At 41.7% G+C, this 25,654-nt stretch overlaps 1 protein-coding gene across 7 annotated transcripts in view; it reads left to right on the forward strand.

The window, feature by feature from the left end:
* Positions 1–25,654, forward strand: part of bsna (bassoon presynaptic cytomatrix protein a) — a 129,342-nt gene that overhangs the window by 96,919 nt on the left and 6,769 nt on the right. For 2 of the 7 annotated variants that reach the window (XM_063463298.1, XM_063463301.1), the window contains 11 exons: positions 264–434; positions 638–888; positions 1,322–2,252; positions 7,450–9,946; positions 10,753–11,313; positions 12,596–12,948; positions 16,448–16,541; positions 18,509–18,640; positions 19,018–19,073; positions 20,094–20,223; positions 21,088–21,181. In XM_063463298.1, the coding sequence (XP_063319368.1) occupies positions 264–434; positions 638–888; positions 1,322–2,252; positions 7,450–9,946; positions 10,753–11,313; positions 12,596–12,948; positions 16,448–16,541; positions 18,509–18,640; positions 19,018–19,058 (5,031 nt within the window). In that variant the 3' untranslated portion in view covers positions 19,059–19,073; positions 20,094–20,223; positions 21,088–21,181. The remainder of the gene's footprint in view (positions 1–263; positions 435–637; positions 889–1,321; positions 2,253–7,449; positions 9,947–10,752; positions 11,314–12,595; positions 12,949–16,447; positions 16,542–18,508; positions 18,641–19,017; positions 19,074–20,093; positions 20,224–21,087; positions 21,182–25,654) is intronic. The other 5 variants (XM_063463300.1, XM_063463299.1, XM_063463302.1 and 2 more) reach the window with 5 other exon arrangements.

Here is a 25,654-nt window from a genome sequence, read left to right on the forward strand (position 1 = left end):
TTTTATCATCCTGAATAAAACCAGATGTCACGACTTTGGCTCTTTTTCGCTGTTTTCTCTGTTTTTCTATTTTTTTCTTCATCTTGTTCTGGTACTATTCTTCACTTTGCTTATTTCATAATTTCTCCTTCATCAACCCATTCCATCTCTCCACCCTCTTATGCTCCACGCTCTGTTCTTCTGTTATGTTATCTCGCTCTGTCTGTGTTTTTGCCCATATGTCCTTCTTTCTCTTCCCATCCCCACCGACACTTTTTGTTTAGGTTCTGCAGCAGCAACAGCAAGAACGTGAGAAACAACTTGTTCTACAGCGGGAGCAGCTGGCTCAGCAGAAGTCCCAGCTAGATCAGATCCAGTCTTTACAGCAGCAGCTCCAGCAGCAGCTTGAAGAGCAGAAGAGACAGAAAACAGCTGCTGTCACCCAGATCATGCAGGTGGGGGTGGGGTGGGGTTAATGAAAAACATTGGTAGCTGGCTCTTAAGCTATGTATGCATGTGACACTCTGCATTCAGACAGATATGTGTACCTTTTTATCTTGAAGAAATGTGTTTGTGAAGTGCAGCTACACAACCTTGCCGTTCTGATTTGAATCACTGCTTTATAGCAATATTAAAACACCATGTTTTTTTTGTACAGCTGGATGGACAGCCGCTTCACCCCTACGCAGACTCTCATATGGGCTCCCGTTCTCTGCCCAACTCCTCGTCAGAGATGTGCCTGAGGAGCCAGGAGGAGCAAATGGAGGCCAGGACCAACATGAGAAAACACAGCTCCATGAGCAGACTGAGTAGAGATAGCTTGGATGGAGATGGCGTGGTGTTCTACGGCTCCCCCCGCAGGATTGTGGATAGCTGTGTGCAGACTGACGATGAAGACGGAGAGGAGAGGTAAACAGTGTGTGAGTGTATGGAGTGACTGGGAAAGAGGAGGGGTGTAAGAGGTGAAACTGTGTGTGTATATAGGCAAAGGTTATTTTAATAGCCTTGCAATTTACTTCATGTGTCTGTAATTAAATTTAAGACCCAAGGGGAAACAGGTTTTACTAATATTTTATGAATAATGCCATGTAGAATAAATCAATCACTTGAAGGAAAGCTTGGAAGAATAGTATATACAGTAGCATACTAACATAAAAAAGTTCACACTCAAAAAGGATGAGGATAAATGTTTGTGTTAACAATTTATATTCATAGCATTTTATTGCATTGCAGTTATCGCTTTTTCATACCCTATAATGCCAGTAGATTTACAAAATTACTTGACAGCAACCTAAATATACTTCTTTATTTTTTGTTTTTCGTCTATTTTCTCCATCGCCAGGTACATGATGCGTCATCGCACCAGGAGGCGTGGTCGCAGGGTTGACTGCTCTGTCCAGACAGATGATGACGAGGACAAGGCTGAGACAGAGCATCCGGTCCGCCGAAGGCGCTCGCGTTTCTCAAGGCACTCTGAGTCCAGTGCAGCTGGCAGCAGCACTGCCACTACAGCCACCTTAGCTACTGATACCAAAACTGACAAAACTAAGATGGTTTCCTCCAATATTGGCGTTCAGACAATCAGGGAAATGTCTTGCCAGACGGAAGTGGAGCACCTAGGAAGAGTCTCCCCAGCAATCCATGTGACAGTACCAGACCCTAATAAAGTAGAGATTGTGCACTATATCTCTGGACCAGAGCGAACCCAAAAAGGACAATCTCTAGCTTGCCAGACTGATCCAGAAGCCCAGTCACAGGGAGTTGTAGCTCCACAGCTAAGCGTACCAACCACAGTCAGTCCATATTCGTCCTCTGCCAGTACTGGCACACAACAGTCTGGTTCTGACCTTCTCACCCAGCAACGCCAGCAGCAGATTGCCGCAAATGCTGCCAAATTTGAGCGCCGACGCCCTGACCCACTCGACATTAATTACCAGCCTCACAACCATCTCCACAATGAATCGATCTCCAGCATCATTCGCCAGCAGCAAACAGCTCCCAAATCTCCACAAGTCCTCTACTCTCCGGTCTCTCCGGTGTCCCCTCACCGCCTCATAGAGACTTCTCTGTCAAGCGAGCGACTGAACAAGGCCCACGTAACACCTCAGCAGAAGTCCTACACAGCCGAATCTCCCCAGCGACACCCCTCTGTGCCCCGACCCATCAAGAGCACTCAGAGGTCAATGTCAGATCCCAAGCCTCTAAGCCCCACCACAGATGAGCACACGAAGGCCAGGTTGTCCCTGTATCAACAGCAAGCACTCCAGAACCAGGTAAAGCCATTCAAACCATGGTGACATACACTAACAGCCATTGAAATTTATAGTTAATGATGTTATTCAGATGGATACAGTCTAGATAACCTCAAATATCACTGGATATTGTTAAAAAGTACAAATTTTATAGGAAAAATGACAGCACTGGTTAACTTTCACACAAAATTATCTAAAATTTTGTCCAAGTTTTAGTTGAAAAAAAAGTGGGATGAACATTAAATCCTGTTATTTTAACTTTATAGCTGAAAACAAAGCAATGCACAGATGATGATTCTGTATGCAAAGCTTACAGTAGTATCCAAAAGATGTAAAATTTGTCTTACTATTTATTACTTTTCATATGTTACATCCTTCATGCTACATTCATATTTTAATTCAGAGTGAAGAGATTTATAAGCCGCATATAAAACAGTAAAATCAAATGATAGACTAAAACAGTGGAAAAATATTTAAAAAATGAATAAATAAATTGATACATTTTAAACTCTTGCAGGGGACCAGTTAGTACACTCAATAACGTTGCTCTCAACAACAGGCTCAGTTTTATATTGTTTATTTGAGTCAAAACCTAGCAAGGGCATTAATACTGAATGACCTCTGTGTAACTTTGAAATTTCTTTCATTCGATGTTGCCCTTGTTTTCATTTTCTGAGTGCTATGAATGTTTCATGTGGATGCTATGATGAGTAATTCCCTTTGTTAGATTATTTTTCAGATGTTGTTATTGTTTTGTAGTTTTACGACCTCATCTTCTGTTTGAAACAAGTAACACCTCAGCAGTAACTGGGATGCAAAGTCAAAGTGTGCTCTATTATTGAGGTCTCTTGAGTTACTCTGGGCCTTGATTTTAAAAACTGATAAAGAGCCTAGCAGCTTGCCCACAAACTAACTAAATTTCATCAAACTACAAAACTTCAGTTTATCTCCGACTAAATTTATAAAGGTCTATGCTGTTTCAACAATTTACATATTATGGTAAAACGACTGGTTCCTATATAGCGCTTCTCTACTCTACCTGAGCACTCAAAGCGCTTTATACAACATGCCTCATTCACCAATTCAGACCCATTCACACAATCACATTTTTTTCTATGCCCTAAGTGCTTTCTGCCTAACATTCACACACATTCACACTCCAGTCGATGCCTGACCTGCTCTACCTCCTGAGCTACAGCCACCCCTATTATTTAACTGGGGTTTGAAGAGTAAAAAACAAAAACATTAAGCCATAATTGTGACCCATTCTGTGTATTTAAACTGTTTCAGTGATAACAGAAACTCCCTTGCTGGCATAGCAGGAGCAATAACTCTTTAAAATGGACTTTACATACTTACCTATATTGTCTCAACAAACATACCTGAAAATCAACAAACAACAATAGCTTAGGGAATTAATTAATGCCACCACAAATACTGCGCTACTGTGCTACAATATGACAGTATAATGGTTGTCTGAAAAAAATAGAATAAAAAAAGTACCAATAAAACATATGTGAACAGTCACATTTGATACAGATGCTACTAGAACGTTCATGCACAGACTGTAGACTAGTAGATCTCAGGACTGTTTTGTGCTTAAGTGCAATTACTTAAGAATGCTTTAGTGTACGTTATGTTCATTTGAAGTTTATGTTATGTTATTAATAGCAGCTCAGAATGAAACTGAGGCAGTATTTTAACTCTTCTGTTTCAGCCAAACTGTCCTAACAATGACAGCTGGTGTCAATGAGTGTAAAATCTACCCTAGTAAAGCCAAAGACACACACCCTAATACCCTAAGAACAACTCTTCACCTCTCAATTTTCAACCAATTTTCAACTCAGTTGAAATGTGGCAAAGATGTTGCTTAACTTGTTTTGGGTAACAACAACTACCCATCCGGTTTTCCCTGGGTGAGAGTTATTGTTATTATTTTTTTAATGCTGTGATGTACGGTTGAGGTCAGAAGTTTACATACACTAGTCATGGATGTATGCAAATGTATAAGTTGGGCCTTTTATTGATTTTGTTGAACTCAGTAAAATGATTATACATCATACATCTTTCACGACTTTAGAGAACAAGAATTGGACTGAAAATTGAAAAGTATACATACACCCCCAGTAATATTTGGTTGAATCTTCCTCAGTTGGTTGCATCATGACCAGTGTTGGGAAGGTTACTTTTAAAATGTATTCCATTACAGAATACCGAATACATGCCCCAAAATGTATTCTGTAACATATTCCGTTACGTTACTCAATGAGAGTAACGTATTCTGAATGCTTTGGATTACTTAATATATTATCGTGCTGTTTACAACTACGTGAATGTACTATTGCTGTGATTTATTACTGTTACTGAAGGTCCGCGGCTCCCAACCGTAGTAAAGGGACCTCTGGCTAATACGGTGGGTTCTGTGTCGGGCTCGTAGCCGAAAAATAGCTTTACTTTGTTGTCTGGGTCAACTTTGCTTGCCAGAGACAGAGAGAGGCGTTGAAAGGCTGCTCCAACGGAACTTATTTTTTCCGGAGGAAAACACGAACACAGTGTACAGTTGAGTCTTAATAGCTTACTTACAAATGGGCTCGTCAGGCACTCTTCTTGGCTGCAGTGGTTATTATTATATTTACATGCTTCCAGCTCCCGTTTTTGCTCCGTGACAGCTCTGACTTTTCCTTTTTCTTCCTCCCTCGCTCACAGACACATAACGTGTATGGTAGTCCATTCTCGCTGCAGCACGGACTACACTGCCCATGAGGCTACATTCTTTAGGGCCATGCCTGTAGCATTCTGCCTTTTAGCTTAGCACAACAACAACAACAAAAAAGCGCTCTCTCACCCAGGAAACACGCAGAGAGAGAGAGAGCGTCACCCTGTAACCATGGCAACCGTAACGCTTCCGCCTGGAACAACAGAGCGTAGCTGTCAAACAAACCCAAACAGTCCTGACCCGCGACAATATGAAACAGGAAAGTACCGCCGTGTAATCCATTTATTTCAACAAAGTAACTGTATTCTGAATACCACCTTTTTAAACGGTAACTGTAACGGAATACAGTTACTCATATTTTGTATTCTAAATACGTAACGGCGGTACATGTATTCCGTTACTCCCCAACACTGATCATGACTGCATGTTTTTTTAACCATCAACAAGCTTCTGACATAATTCTGGCTGGATATCTGACCACTTTTCTCTTGCAGAATTAGTTTATTTAATTTGGTTGGTTTGGACCCAGTTTCGAAGCATAGTCCAAAAATTTTCAGACATAGGACATACCAGAAGCTTAATGTTAATCAACCATCGAACCTTTGGTGAAGTTGAAGAGTTTGGAGGTAGTCCTCCTTCTTCATTATTCCATCCACTTTATGCAATGTACCAGCACAACTGGCAGCAAAACAGCCCCAAAACATGATGCTACCACCACCATGCTTTGCAGTTGGCACTGTTTTCCTAGATTGGAACTCCTGAATTTTACTCGCCCAAACAAAACTGTAGCCATTGTGGCCAAACAGCTCAATCTTTGTCTCGTCTGACCCTAAAGCTTTTCTCCAGAAAGGATTTGGAAATTTCAGTCTTGTTTGAAGGCTAGGATTTTGAAGCAGGGATATTTTCTTTCGCAGTAAGCACTCTCTCAGTTCATAGCGATATTTCCTCTCATTTTCAGGGTGAAGTTTGGGTCTTTGTCTAGATCTTTTGTAGAAAGAGAAAATCCAAAATGACATTCATCCTCTAAAATGTCATTCTGACCCCAACTGTACCTATTTATATATATATATCTCATTGTATTATTGTATAGTATTTTTTCTGACCCTTTGAAAAGTGTTTCATAGTGTATTTTTCACTGCCTCCATGTTAGGATTGTGAAAATAATAGGTCCCAGAGGGGATTTCTCTTTATGCTTCCGCCTACACACAGACTGAAATGAAAAATAACACACAACACACTGTGATCTATTTACAATTTCAATATATGTTTGGTAGGAACAAATGGGGTGATATATTATTTACACACAGTATAAAAACAAAGATAAACACAGATTATTTTGATGGTCACATCATTGACTGGTTTTGACAGGGAAGCCCACACAAATTCAGCATTTTATTAATTCAGTATTAAGCAGTCAAAATTTACAGCTAAATGAAAAATCCATGATAATCCTAATTTTTGTTCTCTATTTTTAGTAGATTTTACAGTGGAAAATTGTAAAAGCCATGGTGGTTCATTTAGCCAGCCTTTAAATCCAGCTATATCTTCCAGTATATTCATTTGCTTCATTATACTTTACTTCATATGCTTATTATGGTTTTGTTTTTTGTTTTTCCATGATGCATTCTAAGTAAGAATATAGATTTTAGCATATCAAAACCACATGCTGTCTCCACAACCTTTAGTTAAACTTAAGTTGTTTGCTGGTCTCATCATTACTAATTATTTTAAAAGAATTCAAAAATTTTAAGAAAACATTAACACAAAGGTATAAATACCAAAATTCTGAAAATATCAACTCAAAACTGTAAAAAAAAATGATTGCGTTAGTAGCTATTAAATTAATGGAATACTCTATCACAGTTGCCACTCATTTCACTGTTTTTGTATGTCTGCTAACACAAACTCCACTCTTGTTTCCTGTTGTCCTTGTCCTTTTGTCTATGTGTGTTTCCTTTGTCTCCCTTATATGGCCCTGTCGTTGCGTCCTTTCCTTGTTTCTTCTGTTCTTTGACCCTTTTTTTCTCTTTTTGAGTTTTTCTTCCTCCTTTCCTCCTCTTCTACTCATATTTTGTGCATGTCATCTCTCCCGTCAACTCTCTCCCTTTACCGGTAACCCTGTACATTAATTTATTTTTCTTATTTTATTTTATTTTTTTACATTATTTGTTTCCTCCACCCTTTTTACATCTCACTTATCTGCTCTGCTTAATTGCTTCACCTGTTTTTTCATCTATCTTTGCTATTGATTTTCCCCATTATCCATACCTCGCCATGTTCATCTCAAATTCTCACTTACCCCCCCAACACACACGCACCTCCCATTTCTCCATCCCCCATTCCTATTCCATTGATCTTCCTAACCGCTGTTATCACACTGATCTCCTCATTCCCCACATCTGATGTTTTACATCACCAATCCCCCCCATATTCTTCTCCTCTTCCACTCCTTCCCCCGTCTCTCTTTCTTTCTTTCTCTCTTTTCTGTCTCTCTCTCTCCAGCTGGCAGCCCTACAGCAGAGCTCACTGCTCCGCAAGGTCAAGCGAACCCTGCCCAGCCCTCCTCCAGATGAGACTGCTACATCAGCTCACCTGCCCATGATGACACCAGCCCTCCAACAGGTCTACCTGCCCTCCGTGCCCAGCCTCAAGCCCAGCTCCAGGTCTGGCCTGGCTGCGAAAGCCAGCCTCCTCAAAGACCTCACCCATGAGCTCAAGGCCGTGGAGCAAGAGTCAACCAAGCTGAGAAAGCAGCAAGCTGAACTAGAGGAAGAAGAGAAAGAAATTGATGCTAAGCTGAGATACCTTGAGCTGGGGATCCACCAAAGGAAGGAGACATTGGTCAAGGAGAGGGAGAGAAGGGATATTGCTTACCTGAGGTGTATGGGGGACACCAGGGACTATATGTCTGATAGTGAGTTGAATAACTTACGTTTAGCAGCTGCAGCTGCGTCACATGAGAGTAATGGGCTACTAACAACCAGACCAAGCACCGCCCCTCTCAGCCAGTTCACCAGTGACCTCAACACCGCAGCCCAATATCCACCCACTTCATCCTTCCTTTCTTGTCAGTACCCCCAAAGCCAACCAGCAGCTCCATCTCAGCAACCAAGTGTACCATACCAGTCTGCAACATTCAACCAGCCTCCCTACCCAACAGTGTCACAGTCACAGGCACTGCCACAACCCACTCCCCTTCAAACCCATGCTCCCCCTCCTGGACCTACCTATCAACCTCAAACCTCATATCCTTCTCACACCTACCCCCAAACTCAGCCCCCATACCCCCAGACAGACATGGGGTTACCAGCTGCACCTCAGCCTCAGCCTCAGCCAGGGCATACAGGTTTTGGGCCAGCACCACCCGGCCAGCCACCATACCCCACCCACAGCTCACCCTATCCCAGCGCTGTGTCCTCCTACCCCAGCCAGACCACACCATACCCTGGTCAGCCCCAAGCTGATATCCTCACAGTTCATCCAGGAAGACCGAGGCAGACTTCATTGGCCGATCTAGAGCACAAGATGCCCACCAACTATGAGACTATTAGCAACCCTACTGTTGTGGTTACCACTACGGCTCAGGATGCTACCTATTCCAGTGCAGCCCCATCCTATGCTCAGTACACTGGAGCAACAACCATGGCAAGCTCGTATGGGCCCTATGGGTCAGCACCAGTGTCCAGCAGCTACGGTGGGTACTCAACAATGCCCCCCAGTACATATGGCCAATATACTTCCACTACCGCAAGTTCATATGGCCAGTATACCACAACTACTGCTAATACTTATGGCTACACCACCACCACAGCCAGCTCATATGGACAGTATACTTCCACTGTGTCCAATGCCTATGGGCACTCTGTAGACAGTCCTTCCACCTACAGCACAGCAGATGGGATGTATGGGGCTCCTGGTTTAGAGCAAAACATTCCGAGGAACTACATGATGATAGATGATGTTAGCGAGCTGACGGCAAAAGATGGGCTGGGCACGATGACAGGGGACATGATGCATCATGGCGGAAGTGGGCGTTACCCGGGCGACATCCACAGCCACAGCAGCACCACTGGCACGACGCGTGGGGGAACTGGCAGCTCCCCTTATGGCAGGGCACCCGAGGAGGAAGCAGCGATGCAGGAAGAGCTGTACGACCACCATGGCAGGGGTAAGAGCAGCTACAGGCACGGACCTCTAGGGGGCAGCAGCAGCAGCGCTAGCATGGGTGGGGGATCCCCCTATTTCTATGACTACGACTACAAACATGGCAGCATCCGCTCTGGGGTACAGAAACCTTCACCGTCCTCCAGAACCCTTCTGGCTCCTGCTGTCATGTCATCCAAGCGCAGCAAGCACAGGAAGCTGGGGAGTATGGAGCAAAAAATCTCCAAGTTTTCCCCGATTGAGGAGGCACGGGATGTGGAGGCAGACCTGGCCTCCTATTCCTCAGTGACAGGTGCGGCTTACCCCTCCTCTCACGTTCGAGGACGCCAGCTGATCGAGGATTATGGTTTTAAGAGGAGTGCTTACGACAGTGGCAGTGGCACCACTCATGGTAGTCGATACTATGGTATGACGGTGGATGAGGACGATCGAATTTACTACACCTCCACTGGCCGTTCCCGCTCCACTGGCTACGGCATGGACAAGATCTCAGCCAGGGACTACTCCGGGTATCGCAGCCGATCCTATGAGAGGGACGACCGCTCCTATCGATCTGGCTACAGGGGGCGCCATCCAACCCGACAATACTCTGAAGAGGAGAGTCCCCTGAGTCCTTTGGGGAGGTTCATGGGTTCTGGGCGATCGTCAAGTTTAGGTCCCGACCCGTATGACAGTCACAGCGGTAGATATAAATACTATTATGGCCATTATGGTTCCAGTCACTCGCTGCCAGATGTTCAAGACCACATAAGGGACCTTCCCCGGACACACGTCTACAAATCGGATGATACATACTTTATAGACGATTATCATTGCGCTGTGTCAGACAGCGAAGGTAATTGTGGGAGATGAAATCCCACACAGTCTCACTACCTTCTACTGCTCCCAACGTTTATCTAAACGTCCCCCACCCACCCAAAGGCTAGGCTTAGCAAAGAAAAAGAAAGTAAAAAAGAGACAGATATAGCTGTTGCATGCTAATGTTTTCGTCATCCTGAGAGTCACTCGGAGCTCTTGTATCAGTGGACTGCTGTCTGTCTGTCTGCCTGCCTGTCCGTCCTTCCGCCTGTCCGTCCAGTCGTCTGTCTGTTCCAAACTCGCATGGTTCTTCGGCGTGGTCGTTTTCGTCATTCGCTACACTCTGATTCACTTGAAAGGTCTTTGCACGACACAAATGCATTGTTTTTTCTTTACAGGTTTTTATCTTTACTTATGTTTTTACATGTGTTTGGATCTACACTGCAAAACAGTCCCCCCCCTATAGGTTTGATATTTATTCCGTCAAAGAGGTGTTATTGTCTCAAATCAGCAATTAAATAGAGGTTGACTGTTTTATATACCTGCTTTGTCTTGCCAGAGCAGTTATACAGTGTCTTTGTGCAGGATATCTGTCCTCCTCTGTCACTGGCTCTTAATTTGAAATGAACACAAAAACAGCAGCCAAAGCAGACAGTTTTGCAGTGTTTGTTTTATTCTGGTAATATTGTCTTGTATTGTGTGAAGTTTACATGTTTTAAGTGTTAAGTGCATGGATGTAAAACTTTTATTTTTATTTTTCTGCCCTTCTTTCTGTGTCCACCCCTACCCACTCTTTTCTTTTGCATGCGGTTGGTCTTCTTCCTGCCTTCTTCCTTCTTTCAGCCTGCATGCCGCTGTCTCCAAACGACATGGAGATTGACTGTGATCTGCTCTCGGTTTCCAAAGCCTACCATCTGGGCCAAGAAGAAACCGACTGGTTTGAGAAGCCACGCTCCAGTTCTCGTCACTACGGTAGCAGCCACTCTGGGAGGAGCCGGCACAGTGTCAAACACACCTACCATGATTATGATGAGCCTCCTGAGGAGGACCTGTGGCCCCAAGATGAGTATGGCCACACAGGGCGACACTCATCATCTCGCGACCACAGACACCATGGCAGTTCTAGCCGCCATTCTTCCTCCTCACGTCATTCAGATGAGCCTAGGTCCTCAAGATCCTCTAAGGGGCACCCCAAAGACCCATCTATGCGCCATGATCCCTCAGGAAGATCTTCATCTTCAGGAAGACGTGTTGACTCAAGATCCGGTGGGTACCACTCTTCCGACTACTCCCGCGACTCATCTGGGCATCATCATGGCCAGCGTTCCTCCAGACAGGGCGACCCACACAGGTCTTCACGTAGCAAGTCCCAGGGTCCAGTGGATATGCAGGGGCAGCCACCAGGTACATACGAATGTTGAATCTCTTGTCAAACATGATTAGAGCGCAGTCTTTGTACTTTATACCTCAGTGTATAGGTTAATTACAGTGTATTCAAAACCCGTTGACTTAAGTTTATTGTAAAATATTGTACAGAATAGAAAGAGTTTATCTAAGTTATTGATTATGTGATTATTGGACTGACTCTTCAATTGATTTATATTTTCTAATTAACTACACATTTATCTGAGAATTGAAAGCAATTATATATTATTGAACGTTATATTACACACTACGTTATAATGTCATTGGCTTTATAATGAAAGACAATGAAGAAGCAGTAAAAGATGCATCAACTAAAAGTCCTTTGCTCTTTTCCTGAGAACAACAGCATTAGATCTCATTCGGATTCTGCTTATGTGGGCAATATAGATTAGACTGAAGTATGTTTCAGTTAGTTTAGTTTAAAATAAAAAAACACTTATATTGCTTTTCACTCATAAATCTCAAAACTTTTTCATAATAGCACGAGCTTAATCTTAATACTGAACACATGATTGTGTCACTTTTATAAATGTGTCTTAAAAAACGAAACTACAGCAGGCACTGGAGTTAATACCCTGTTCATTTTTAAATCATTTAAGTCTTAGGTAGAAGTATTTAATAACCCCTGTTGTTCAGATTGTGTTTGATGCTTTTTTTACACTCATATATTCCCCCAGGGATCAACATTTTCTAATTAACTATGTAATATCAGGCACGCGTTTTCCAAGAAATGTGTTATCTGCAGGCAGCACCATGGCTGTTTTCTTAGCACTGCAGTCATTAAATCACTGCTTTCATCTATGCTCACAACATTGTTGTGTGTCATCATCTCATGCCTGTGTTTCCTGTCAGTTACTATTACTGTGTAATAAAATCTGAAAGTACTTTATAAGAGAAAGCCAGAGTAAGCCGCTTCTTTTATCAGTACATTGCAGTTTTGGTTTTATAAAAGCATAACTTTCTCTGTGGAAGATGGTAGCAGAAATCATCTAACTTGCATAACCGACTTGGAAATGTGTGCACAAGACAAGAAACAGATGATGCAAAGGTCAAAGATGTGTTGACTGAATCCTTGCAGCTGCCAATCATTCCTTCAGTTTTGACAGCAGTTACAGGCCTTCAGGCAGTAGCTGCAGAAAAAACATCAGTGCTGAATTAATGTCCTGTTTTTGTTTTTGTTTTTTTGTATTGGCAAGAGGAGTCCATTTTCAAGCAATAGTCACAAACTGTTTATAAAAAACACCCTTTTTTTCCCACTCAGGTTCCTCAAGGTCTGGCAGTGGCTCTGCTAGGGCTCAGGGATCTGCTGGTGGGCCTACGGGATCAGGACGGCAAGGTGGCCCGGGTTCCCAGACAGATGGGGCTCCGGGACAGAGGGCTCAACTCCAGCAGCAAGCCCAGACTTCAGCAACCAGACCAGGGCAGCCCGGTGCCACAACAACCACCGGCTCCCAGCAGCAACCCCAAGCCCAAGGACAAGGCATGGGAATGGGAATGGGAATGGGAATGGGACAGGGCCAGGGCCAGGCCAAACCGGGGCAGATGGGTCCAGCAGGTGGACCCATGGGCCAAGCCAGGCAGACAGGTCCAACAGGAACCACAACATCCACTATTGTGAGTACAGAAAGAAAAGATGACTCTTCTAAGTAAGGATTTGAGGCTTGTTTTGTTTTCTATTCTGTATGAGGTAAAAATAAAAAATAGGCATCTTTCGGTGCACTCAAATGGTTCAAATCACATTTGTATTTGACATTTTGAAAGAAAATGTCATAAAAGGATGTTTTTGGTTTTATGAAGTAACATAAGAAGTATTTCATGACCATTACAAAAATATTTTTTAATATTCACATTACATATGCTATCCTACTGCACAGTAACAATTTATTTTGTTTTAGTCCTCCAGCCCTTTCACTTATAAACCTTTTCCCAGTTTTCAGCCTGTCTCCACACTCATCCTTTGCACTCCTCCATCCTCCACTGTCCCTCCACAGTCCCCGAGATAAGAGCTGGTCCTCCTCCCAGTTCAGATAGTATATTGAAATTCTGCCTCGCCTCTGCTGGCAAGTTTTATCTAACACTGTGAGTAACAGAGAGGCAGTTGATAACTCAGTGTAGCTGATTCACTGTCTGCTAGATGCTCAAGAAATTCTCACTTGTAAAGTCTCTTTGCAAAAATCTATTCTCACCCTGCATTTCCTCCATAATCAGAAATCCATGTCAATCTATTTTTCTAGCTGAAGCAATTAAAATCTCACTCTGACATTTAACCCAAAACCTGAGATAGTTCAGTGATTCTCTTCATTCAATCTTTAGTAAATATATGAATGACTTTCAAGCTCACAAAGCCACTGTCACCGTGCCGGTTATTACTACCCCAGAATCATTCATAATGTGCTTTCAGAGCTGAATGGTGTTCATGATTTTCATTTTGGTACATTAGTATAAAGTCAGCAGGAAAAAAGAAAAGTGAAATTGTTCATAAAATCTGATGTAAAATTATGCAGGGATGGGTTTTGCAAATGCTTCTGACAGGAAACCATAAACAAAAAATAAAATTTGCGGTATGATAATTATTCAGCGTGTGAACTCATTCACTTGCACTCTTATGTTGGGTCCATTATGTAATTAAAAAGCATTGATTAAGTGGCTGTAAATAATGAAATTCTGTATGCTGCATTGTGCATCATAATGCATCACCTATGTTCTGCAGCAGCAGAAAGAATGAAATGGAAATGATGCAGCATATTTTGGGATTAAAAATAACAGTCCACTGTCTTTGAAGTCAGGTTTATTTATGGATTGCTTTAAATAGAAGCTTTAAATAAATCGCACACACACAGTTTACAGAAAACAGAGGAGCCAGTCTATCATAAAAGATAAAAATGACAGGGATCCAAACACTGGTTCATATTTCCTGTGTTCAGATAATCCAAGCTGTTACTGTGATGGATATCAGAAATGGTCTGGTGTGTATCTTTCCTGAGGCCATTGTCCATTTAGTTCTCAGATGTTGAATGCAGAGCAGTGGGGTGTCGGGGTGGGTTTGTTTGAGAGAGAGGGACACAACAGCACAGAAACTTTCAAACTGCTCACAATGACACAGCAGATTCAAATAAATCAACTGAGCCTTTCAGCTCCAGTACTGGCAACTTTGTGTCACATAGATGAGTGCCAAGGGAATAAATGGATTAAATATGGATTTGATTGACAGCAACATCAGAACTCAAGATAAAAAAAAATGAAAAGAAAAGAAATGAATTGAAGCATTTTTATATAAAACTTTACTTTGGTAGTTAGTAGTAATTCTTTCCAGGGGTTTTAAAAGTATCAAACACACTGATCAGGCATAACATTATGACCACCTCTCTAATATTGCGTTGGTTCCCCATTTGCTGCCTAAACAGCCCTGACCCTGTCGAGGGACCCCTGAAGGTGTGTTGTGTGTGTATCTGACACCAAGATGTTAGCAACAGATCCTTTAAGTGCAGTAAGTTGTGAGGTGGGGCCTCCATGGATCAAACTTGTTTTGTCTAGCACATCCCACAGATGCTTGATTGGATTTAGATTTGGGGAATTTGGAGGTCAAGTCAACACCGCAAACTCGTTGTTGTGGTCCTCAAACTATCCCTGAACCATTTTTACTTTGAGGCATGGTGCAATATCGTGCTGAAAGAGGCCACAGCCATCAGGGAATAACATCCACGTGAATGGCAGGACCCAGAGTTTCCTAGCAGAACATTGCACAAAGCTTTACACTTACTCCACCAGTTTGCCTTCTTCCCAAAGTCCATCCTGGTGCCAGGTGTTCCCTTGTGAAGCGACGAACACGCACCCAGTCATCCATGTGATGTCAAAGAAAACATGATTCAGCAGACTGAGCCAACAAACTTCTTCCATTGTTCTGTGGGCCAGTTGTGAGCTCACGTGTCCATTGATGGTTCTTTCAGTGGTGGACAGGGGTCAGTTGACTGGTCTGTGATTGTGCAGCAACATAGACAACAAACTGCGATGCACTGTGTATTCTGACGCCTTTCTATCAGAACCAGCATTAGATTTTTCAGCAATTTGAGCTGGAAAGCTCATCTGTTGGATCGGACCACACGGGCCAGCCTTTGCTCCCCACATGCATCTCTCAGCCTTGACTGCCCATGACCATGTCACTGGTTCACCACTGTCCCTTCCTGGGACCACTTCTGATAGATACTGACCACTGCAGACCGGAACAACCCCACAAGAGCTGCAGCTGTGGAGATGCTCTGACTTGGTCGTCTAGCCATCACACTTTGTCTCTTGTTAAATTCATTCAAATCCTTACTCTTGCCATTTTTTCCTGCTTCTAACACATCAACTTTGAAGACAAAATGCTCACCTGCACCCTAATATTAACAAGTCCCATGATGAAGAGATAGTTATTAGTTATTAGTATTTACCTGTCATTGGTCATAATGTTATGTCTGATCAGTGTGTAAGGGTGACAAGTTAAAGAAAAAGCTCCAGTGCGTGGTTTTAGTCCATTTGTCCCCTTAAAAAAGGGACAGTTCAAATTAGTACAAAAGAGTGTTCTTTTCCCCCAGGAGGGCTCCAGGGACTTTAACAACCAATGTCAGAGTGCATTGACTCTGTAGATATGTTTTTTCCCTTTTTTCTTCTTCTGGGTTTGTGAATGAACCCCCCTCTTAACAGAAGAGATTCCATCTTTTTCAAGAGAAAACCCTCAGACTGACACTTGACAGTGTTGAAAGTCATCATTCAGTCAGTCATCATTCAGTGAGCTGTCACAATACAACACAATAAGGGAGCAGCTTTCTCTCCAGTCTTGCTTCTGTCTCTCCGTCTCTTATCTATCACTTCAGCTGTCTTCTTCTCTTTTTATCTCGTATTGTCTCACTCTTTCATTCAAGTTTTATTCGAGTAAACAGAACTAAATCCCACATTTCTCCAATTCCTGTCTGCCACCAGCGATGTGAATACATGACAGACATTTTTCCCTGACTGTCTTCTATTTCCAACCTTTTTGCAGTGAAAAGAAGGTAAACATGGGATGTCTGTATTTCTAAATGGATCAACTTTGACCCTTTTCTCTCCCCCTCTCTCCATCTCTCTCTGCCTCCAGCCCAAGATCGACACACCTCCAGCAACAGCTATTGGAGCAAAAGCAGCACCTGTCTTGGCCTCAAAGACTGCCCAGCCCCCACTCACAGGCATAGGTACTGTACACTCATCACACACACAAAACACACAGAATCCCAAAATTCCACGACTTGCCAACTGCTTCCCACTATGTCTGAGTTATGTAACCACTGCGCGCTCTTTCATCTAATCTGAGATTAATCTGCAGATAATCCAGCAGTGGAAAAACACACAGGAGGGCTTTCACTTCATGGCAGTAATTCCTCATGAATATGCCAAGTCACGACATAATGTGTTAGTTAGGTAATAGTATAGTAGTATTTGTGTTAATCTTCATCTCACAAAATAATATCTGTGCTTTTTTACCCCTTTCTAACATTTTTAGTAACTTTCTATTAAAGTGAATCAATACTGAATCGATCATTAGTTTGAGGTCGCTGCCCTCAAAACTTGGTTACAGACAGTTGTTTTCCTTCTGTCTTTATACTGAAGAGAGGATGACCTTAAAGGGAGAGCAGCTAATCTAACTTGTTTCATACATGGATAAATTGAGGGACAGTGAAAGATTTTTTAAAAACATCTTCATTTTTAATCATTAATTTTTAGTCCAATCATGTGAATCTAATTGCTCAACTTTAAATTCAGAAAATTTACATTTTTCTTTTTTAGAAATAACCTTACAAAACATTATAATGACAGCTTAACAGATGAGCTGACACTCAAAATGCGATGCTCCAGATTCACAAAGCTCTTCTTCCACCTTTGCATTAAAGTTATGGATATCTGCAAGCTTTCATGACCACACGCGTGCCCATGAGGGGATGAGGTGTCACACTACATGTGGTTGTCTTTTGCTACTGTCGGATTTGCACGTGAGGACGCCAGAGGAAGGGAAACTGCAGGTTCCAACGAGTTGGGATTTTGGTCTTTTCCATCGCGTTTCCTCTCCGTGGACTGTCATGTTTGCTGATGACACTGTGATTTGTAGTGAGAGTAGGGAGCAGGAAGAAGAGTGTGTAGAGGTGGAGGTGCACACTGTAGAGGAGACTGAAAGCCAGAAGAAGCAAGACACAATACAGGGTTGTGATGTGAAGATTCCAGGAGTAGAGGTAGTGAAGGTGAAAGAGTTTAAATACCTGGGGTCAACCAGCCAAAGCAATAGAAAGTGGGTGGAGTCACTATGACCTGCTATGATCTGTGGTTTGGAGACAGTAGCTTGGACACAAAGACAGGAGGCCGAGTTGGAGTGGCAGATCTGAATATGCTAAGATTTTTATTGGGACTAATCAGGAGGGACAAGTACATCAGAGGGACAGCTCAGGTTGAGCAAGACGGTTTGGACATGTGCAGAGGAGGGATAGTGGATATACGGGACGACCACGTAGAAGATTCATGGATGTAGGAAGGAAGGACATGTTGGTGTGAAAGAACAGTATGATAAGGATTGGGTGAGATGGAGGATAGGCTGATAATCCGCTGTGGTGACCCGTAAAAAGGAAACTGAAAGAAGAAGAATTAAAAATAGCACCTAGGTTAGTGCTGTTTTGGGACAGAACATCAAAGGCTAATTAATATTTTAGTGAAATTGCCATTTTGTTGGAAAATCAATTATTTAAACATCTCAACGAATAAGTAGATAGAGTATCCAGCTGAAAATGGGATGAAGCAAATTTTTCTTAAGGAAGGAAATCAGCAAACAGGAAGCCTATGTAGGTCTATCCGAGGGGACCTAATGACCAAAGAACGGCTGCAGGCAAGCAAATAAATCAGCAGACTTAAAGGACAGAAAAAACTCAACAGGGCAACTGAAGAGCGATGCAGTTCTTCTACTGCCCTAATTTTTAAAGCAGACACACAACACCGGACACCAGATCCCATCATAAAATTCATATTTGCTAACAGGTGCCACCGAATATGAAATCTGCACAAATACAGATTCCTCCTCTACTCTCAGTCTTCTTCCGTATTTTCGTCTCTGGCCACGTTTCCTCTCCCACATCCCATCATCCTCTCCCTTTCTTCCACTCGCTGTATTTCTGTCCAGGCTCCAAAGCTGCTCCTAGACCTGGTGGTATTGGCAGTGCTGCAGCAGGTCAACCGGGCATGGAAGGAGAAGGCATGTTTTCCAAGATCCTGCCTGGAGGAGCCGCCGAGCAGGCCGGCAAACTGGGAGAAGGTACCGCCAATGAATCAGCAGAAAACAGAGAGAGCCTATTAAAAATAAAATTGGTTGTAATCTAGTACTGAACTGATTATGATAAAAAGGATAATAAAGTATAAATTTCTGTTAGAAAAAAGAAACTTTTGAAACTCAATTTTACTTTATTGCTCAATAACCCACAGAGAAATCAACAATCAAACTATTAAATTGTTCTTAATTTTCTACAGAAAATGTCATGAATGATCCATATAAATTCATTGTCGGGACAATAACAGCCGCTATAGAGTAGGGGAGCTATACATATGCTATGTAGATGATGGCATTTAAATTCACTAATCAATCCAGTTCTGCAACATTCATCTAACCCCCTGTTTTTGTCCACCTTCCTCTAGCAATCTCTGGTTTTGGCAAGAAGTTCACCTCTTTCTTCTGAGGTGCTAAGATTAAGGTATTTTTTCTCTTTTTTTTGCTCCTATGCATTCCTACATACTCTTTACAAAGACACCCATGCATAAGATACAGCAGATAATGTATAAAAGATGTAAAAAAAAAATAGAATTTCTCTTTCATTTATTGTCCTGTCGCTGCACAGTTCATTTTATAAAAAGCACAGACAGAAAAAAAGAATAACAAAAATAGCACGCTTTTCTTGATTGTCATAGTACAACATAATCAGACAGCAGTTGTATTTTTGGTCAGTGATTCATGTACAAAGACCTGGAAAGATTTCTCCTTGTCTTCAGTGGACGAGTGCATCTCAAACATTAGGTATAAAAATAACTCTGCGAGATGCTGCTAGTTCAAAGTCTGGTGGGATTTTGACAGCTAGCTGGAGCATGTTATGTGTTGGCTCTTGTAGGCTGTGGGGAGTGGGCGGCTTAAAGTGGTTTTACACAGAACAGCCAGTGTGTTCATGAACCAGTGTGTGAGCAGTGTGTCTGTGTCTCAGTGTCATTGTGTTACTGCTAATTTATATTTGGTCCTCTTGCTGCTCTGTGAAAGCAGGGTGAGAATTTAACAGTGACAATGACTGCTAATTGCTACTATGACCCACAGTTTGCATCACACAGGCTGTTTGTGTACGCAGCAGGTTATCAGCTGAATGTACATATGCTGCACTCACTACGACCACCGGAGCTGTAGACTTGAGACAACTGATTTGGAAGAGATCGTATTTGTTTTGAAATGATTTCTTGACTTGAGACATAAAAGCAAATTCAAGTCATTTTGAAATTGCAGAACCATGATAAATAAATAAGACAGTGATGAGCAGGTGTTGCAAATACCTTTAATTGTACTTACTGGACCTTTACACAAAAAGGGATTATTTTTTTTAAAGGATGAATGTACTGCAGACACCAGTGCATAATTTCCTCTGCTGAATGATTTGTAAGCTAATGTACTACTTTTTGTAGCACTAGCAATTTGATATGCTGACTTTTCAAAATGAATATTTGTGTGTCTGCAGGACTATTCAAACAGCCATGAGGCCTCATACCAGAAAAACCTGTTGCATTCCCCCTGCTTTTATTTTACTAAAAGAGAGAGAGAAAGGAGAGAGAGAGAGCGGGGAACAGAGAGGAGAGCTGAGCAAACTGGTGAGTACTCAACACTCACAAAGCTTAAACTTTGGAAGGCCAACAGTCTGCATGCAGCTTTCCCTGTGAAAGAAAAGCTGGTAAAATCACCATCAGCCAGAAGGTGCTGCAGTTGTTAAGCTTACTTATAGTTATCATTCTTTAGTCATTGTTTGTAGGTCATCTTAAGCTAAAAATTGAACTTGCATCAATTCGCAGCACCTATATCCATTAAATATCAGTTTGTTTATCTCAAACAATGGTGCTAGCTGGTTTTAGCATCCATGACTAATTGGTTTTTGGTCACTTATTTCTTATATAACTTGTATGCATTTGTACAGTGGCCCTGAGGGTTCAAATTTACTGCACCTTATTTAAAAAAGCAGCAAATAGAAAAATACTACAAAGCAAACAAAACACAACAGAAGTTAAACACATCGGAAATAATAAACGCTGCGAAAGCTCTCACACACACACAGAGACAATAATGTGACGGAATGTGGAAGTGACAAGCTAACCGTAAACAGCTAATAGCAATAATCTACAGTATCTACAGTAACATCATTCACATCATTCGTTTTTTGAGATTTTTGAGGGGGGCTTTTTGTCTTTGTTTGGGTTTTTTTTTTCACTTCTATTATGTTTTATTCAGCTTCTGTTGTGTTTTGTGTGCTTTTTCAATATGTTTTTCTATCTGCTGGTGTTTTCTGAAATTGCAGTGCATTTGACCTCTCTAACTCAGGTTAACATTGTCTGATATTACAATTTATTTCATGATCTAGGACATGTAAGTGTGACAAATGTGCAAAGACTAAAAAAAATCCCTGTACATACAATATAATGTACTTTGTAAGATGCCTAAAATACTCCTGCTTCCTCTTGCAGCCAACAAGGACTGAAATCCACTGGATGCTTCATGTTACCAGTTTGAGCACACACTGGAAGAGAGAACGCACCGCTCTCTCTGACAGGCCAGACAGTGAGTTACTTTTTACTTTACCTAACTGATCCATCAAGATCTTTTCTTCTGTGGAAAGCCTCCCTGTAAAATGTTTCTTTTCAGTGCTTTGTGGTATGTCAATCACTGTTGTTATTATCACTGTTGTGATAATAACAATTATATTTGGCACAAGAGAAAGCAAAAATTCAGAAATCAAAAGTTGGGCAGTTAGCTGTTATTCTTTATCCAATCTAGCAATGATACAAATTTCCAACTCTCTCTGATTTGATGTAACATTTGTAAATAGTTGTGTCCATAATACAGCCTTTGTCATGTGGAGATTATCTGCCCGTTGTCTGTTTCTCAAAAAGCTTAAAACCAGTTGGTTTATTTTGGATTGCACCTTGAAAGCTGTCAGCTCAGCCTTGTTCTAAAACTGTTGCAGTGATTTATGAAATGGCAACAAAACATCAAACTCCAAATAGGATCAGAATTGAGGCAGCTCATTTTGTTGCTTAATGAACCAAAGAGAGCTACCGCTCCAAAATTTAGCTTAACCGTTATCAGTGTTTGTCTTTGATCAACGCTCAGTGTGAGACAGTGAGACTAATAAAATGAGATGTTTGCCTAAATACTTGATCTTTTTCCTTTGTTCTGATGACATTGCGTCAGAATCTAAAAAAAAGGCCAAGGTATATTTTGGGAGTTTTTTATATATACTTTGATGACAACATCACAAAAGTCAGAAGGTGTAACAACCTCACTACCTAAATATAAATCAATTATACCAATAGTTCTAAGTGAAAAAGTGCTTAAAGTGTTTTAAACAGTAAGTATGTGTTGTGTATAAATTTCAGACATCTGTTTTTAGATCACATATTAATTACATCACTGAATAACTTTATATGACTGCACTATTCCAGCCAGAGTTACTGTCATAGTTCTGTTTGTTAGTCCACTGATGGAAACAATTTAGTTAAAAAAAAATATTAAAACTATATTAGAGGGATATAGTAGTTTTGGTTAAATAATGGCATCTGCTTTTTATGGCTTTTTCTATACTGTAACCATGCATTTTTCTCTAACTTTAACCATGTATTTAAATGCATAAACTTACATTACCAAATATAAAATCATAGGGTTAATTTAGGTAGACCACAAAATCGAGTTACATGCTACAGTTGAAGTGTAAGAAGCCGATGGCTCGCCTGACCCGCTTTTTTACACATCCAGTGAGAGAATGTCACATAGAAATGCTTTATGAATTGATCTGCTCTGTCTACAAGCCACTTTGCAACCCACCTCCATCCCAGCTCCTCGTGCCTTTCATAATCAAATAAGTACTGAACCAATTTTTTAAGTAAATATTTCAAAAGGTGCTATTGACATGAAATTCTCACCAGATGTAGCAATTTGGGGTAATGGGCAGGCATTGATGTTGCTACTGTTGCTCAGGGTATGTGCAGTGTTGCATGTGTGCCATAAAAGATAATAAAATGAGCCTATAGATTGTATATACGTGTGAGACTTTTTGTGCATGCATGTGTTTCTGTGTGCTGTGCAGCCACGCACCACATGACTCCAAGTGCTGCAGAGGGAGTTCTATCTGTCTCTCTCCTCCCACATTTTACTCCTGCTGTCAGACATTTTTTGTCCCTTTTTTCTCTGTGCGTGCTCCCATTTTTGCTTTTCTTTTTACCAGATCTTTTCTTTTCTCTCCACCAACTGTAGAAGTCTCCAATTTCTTGTTCTGTTACTGCTCTGTCTAATTTCCAACCCCCGTGGAGAAATAATAATAATTGATTGATTTCTTGTTTTTCTTTTCTCCCAGTTGTTGCTATCTAATCCTTGCATTTTTTTTCTTTGCTATATGTCAAATGTACTCCCATAGCTGACATTGATTTAAAAACTACTTAAATCCCATGTTACGATCTCATGACAAAACCATGTGCATTCATGTCTTGGTTAAACAGCTTCCAGTCTTCTGGAAAGAGCCTGGTTGCAGGGGTTTGCTCCCATTGAGCCACAAGAACACTAAATAGGTTTGCCACACTGATACTTGCTTGAGTCCCTGATAATCTTTCATTTGACCCTAAACGTTCTTGATGATATAAACTATTTGTTTCCTACCAGCATGGAAGCATTTCTTTGTGGCCCTCATCCTGCGCTGGTTTGCCACGTTGACACAAGAAAGGGCCTTCCTTTAACACTCACTATCTCTTTAATATGATTTCTTTTTAACCTGAGTCTTCAAATTTCCCGATCTGAAATAATAAGGACTGAAGCGATCATCAACCAGTCAACAGACCAAAATAGAAATATGTGTGTAGATACCTTTGGCCACATAGTGTCCCCTCATCCCACGATATTTCTCTGTCTTCTCCCTCTGTCCAGTTACTCAGTCAGTGTGTCTTTGTGTGCTCGTACTAATACATCTTTGTGTGAGTCACTGTCCTTGTTTGTGTGTTCGAGTTGTGTACCAGCCCTTTGGGTCCCTGTGCTCACTAGAACAGATTAAGTCTGGCGCTGGGAAACATATAAATATATGGCACGCTGGACTAGTTAATCTGGGTCAGGCACAGTGGAAAAGAAAACTGGAAGGCAGTAATTGTGCAAATATGCATTTGATACAATTTCTTTTTATGGAAATACATTTTTATTGGTACTATCACTTACAAAAGGAACTCATGGATTGCATGAGTTCCTTTTTTGCATTTTGCAAATAACATGAAACCTTCTTTGTTGTTATGCTAATCTTATTTGCAAATGATGTAGATGCTCCAGTCATTATATTTTTGTAACATTACTTAAAAACCTGCCATGCTTGACATATCTTCTACAGAGGAAGCTGAATTTGGGGAGGAGTGGGATGAGGTCACTGAGATAGTTAAACAGCCTCTTTTGGGCATACCTGTCAGATGGATGACTTTCCACCTGAGTTCCTTAAGGTTCTGGATGTTGTTGATTGACATGCTTCTGCAACACTAAATTAAGGTCTGGGCTGTTGCCTCTCGTTTGGCAGACTGTGGTGGGGATCTAAATAGAGAGATCCCCTTTTCAAGAAGGGGATCCCTCTATTTAGAGAGGGCTCACACTCTTCTGCCTCCTTGGAAAAACTTTCAACAGGGTACTGAAGAGGAGAATCTGTCTGTTAGTCAAACTTGGATTCAGGAGAAAACAATGCAGTTTTCTTTGTGGTCACAGAACACTGGACCAGCTAGTCATCCCCTGAGGATATTTAAGGGTGTGTGGGAGTTCGTCCAACTACCCTGCATGTGTTTTGTAGACCTAGGGAAGGCAATCAATCACATCTCTCGGGGGTTCATGTGGTGAGTGCTTCAGGAGTATGGGGTATCTGGCCTCTTTGGCTAGTAATAAGTCAAACACATTCCCTTTGGGTTTTGGACTCTACCAGAAAATTTGTCGATGTAACCAAGTGACCTCCAGCTTGTGTTGGAGCGCTTTGCAGCTGAGTGCGAGAGTGAGAATTAGCACCTCGCTGTGGTTCTCAGGCTGAAAAGAGTGTAGTGCCCACCCCAGGTTAGGGGGAGTTGTTGCCCACAGTAGAAGGATCTCATGGAGTGATAGATGGATTGGTGTGGCGTCTGCAGTGATGCAGATCTGTTGTGGGGAAGAGAGAGCTGAGTGTGAAAGTGAAGCTGATCGATCTATGCTAATATCCTCATCTACGGACACGAGCTGTCGGTCACCACCGTGAATACAAAAAGCAGAGATGTGTTTCTGCCAATGGGTGGCTGTGGTCTTTCTTAGCCAAAGGGTGAGAATGTTGGCAATTCAGTCAAGACTCAGAGTTGAGCCGCTAGTCCTCCACAGTGAAAAGAACCAGCTGAGGTGGCTTGAGCATCTGCGATGCTTATGTCATGTTTGCCTCCACTCCTCTCTCCTCTGAACATGCAAATAAGAAGGGATTGCCTGGAACATGCAGGTGTTTTGCATTTAATTGATTGCATTGTGCTGCACAATGTCATTAAAAGTCATTTGCTTTGACTTTTAAGGCTGAAGCAGGAAAGAGTTCTGAGTGAATGAAAACAGGATTTCTTGAGCAAGACTCAGCACTACTTCTTTTTTTCTCAATGAAAGACCTCGATCTCACAGGTGTGATGTAAATTTAATTAAAAAGTGAAATACATAGAAACTGTAAGCATGAATCGGTGAGAATGATGACTTTGTTTAGCAAAATCATGGAGGTTTGGATCTTTGTAATAAATTATTGTTACAGTATTATTAGCTTTGTTCCGTGAGAATCCTCTGCTTCACTAATGTGCAGACATACAGTAAGGGAGCATGCTTACTATCCACTGTTATCATGTGCTTGTGTGTTTGTGTGCATCTGTTCAACAAGCAAGACCGGCAGTTTATTTCTTAGACTAACACTCCCTCTAGTGGACATCAGTACAAATGTGTAGACTAATTCCTTTAATGTTTTAAATGTGTCTTTAACATTTAAAAATGTATAACCACAGGGAAGGTTATGATCCCGTTCACACAAAA

The sequence above is a fragment of the Pelmatolapia mariae genome, linkage group LG20, assembly GCF_036321145.2.
Source record: "Pelmatolapia mariae isolate MD_Pm_ZW linkage group LG20, Pm_UMD_F_2, whole genome shotgun sequence".
Classification (NCBI taxonomy): Eukaryota; Metazoa; Chordata; class Actinopteri; order Cichliformes; family Cichlidae; genus Pelmatolapia; species Pelmatolapia mariae.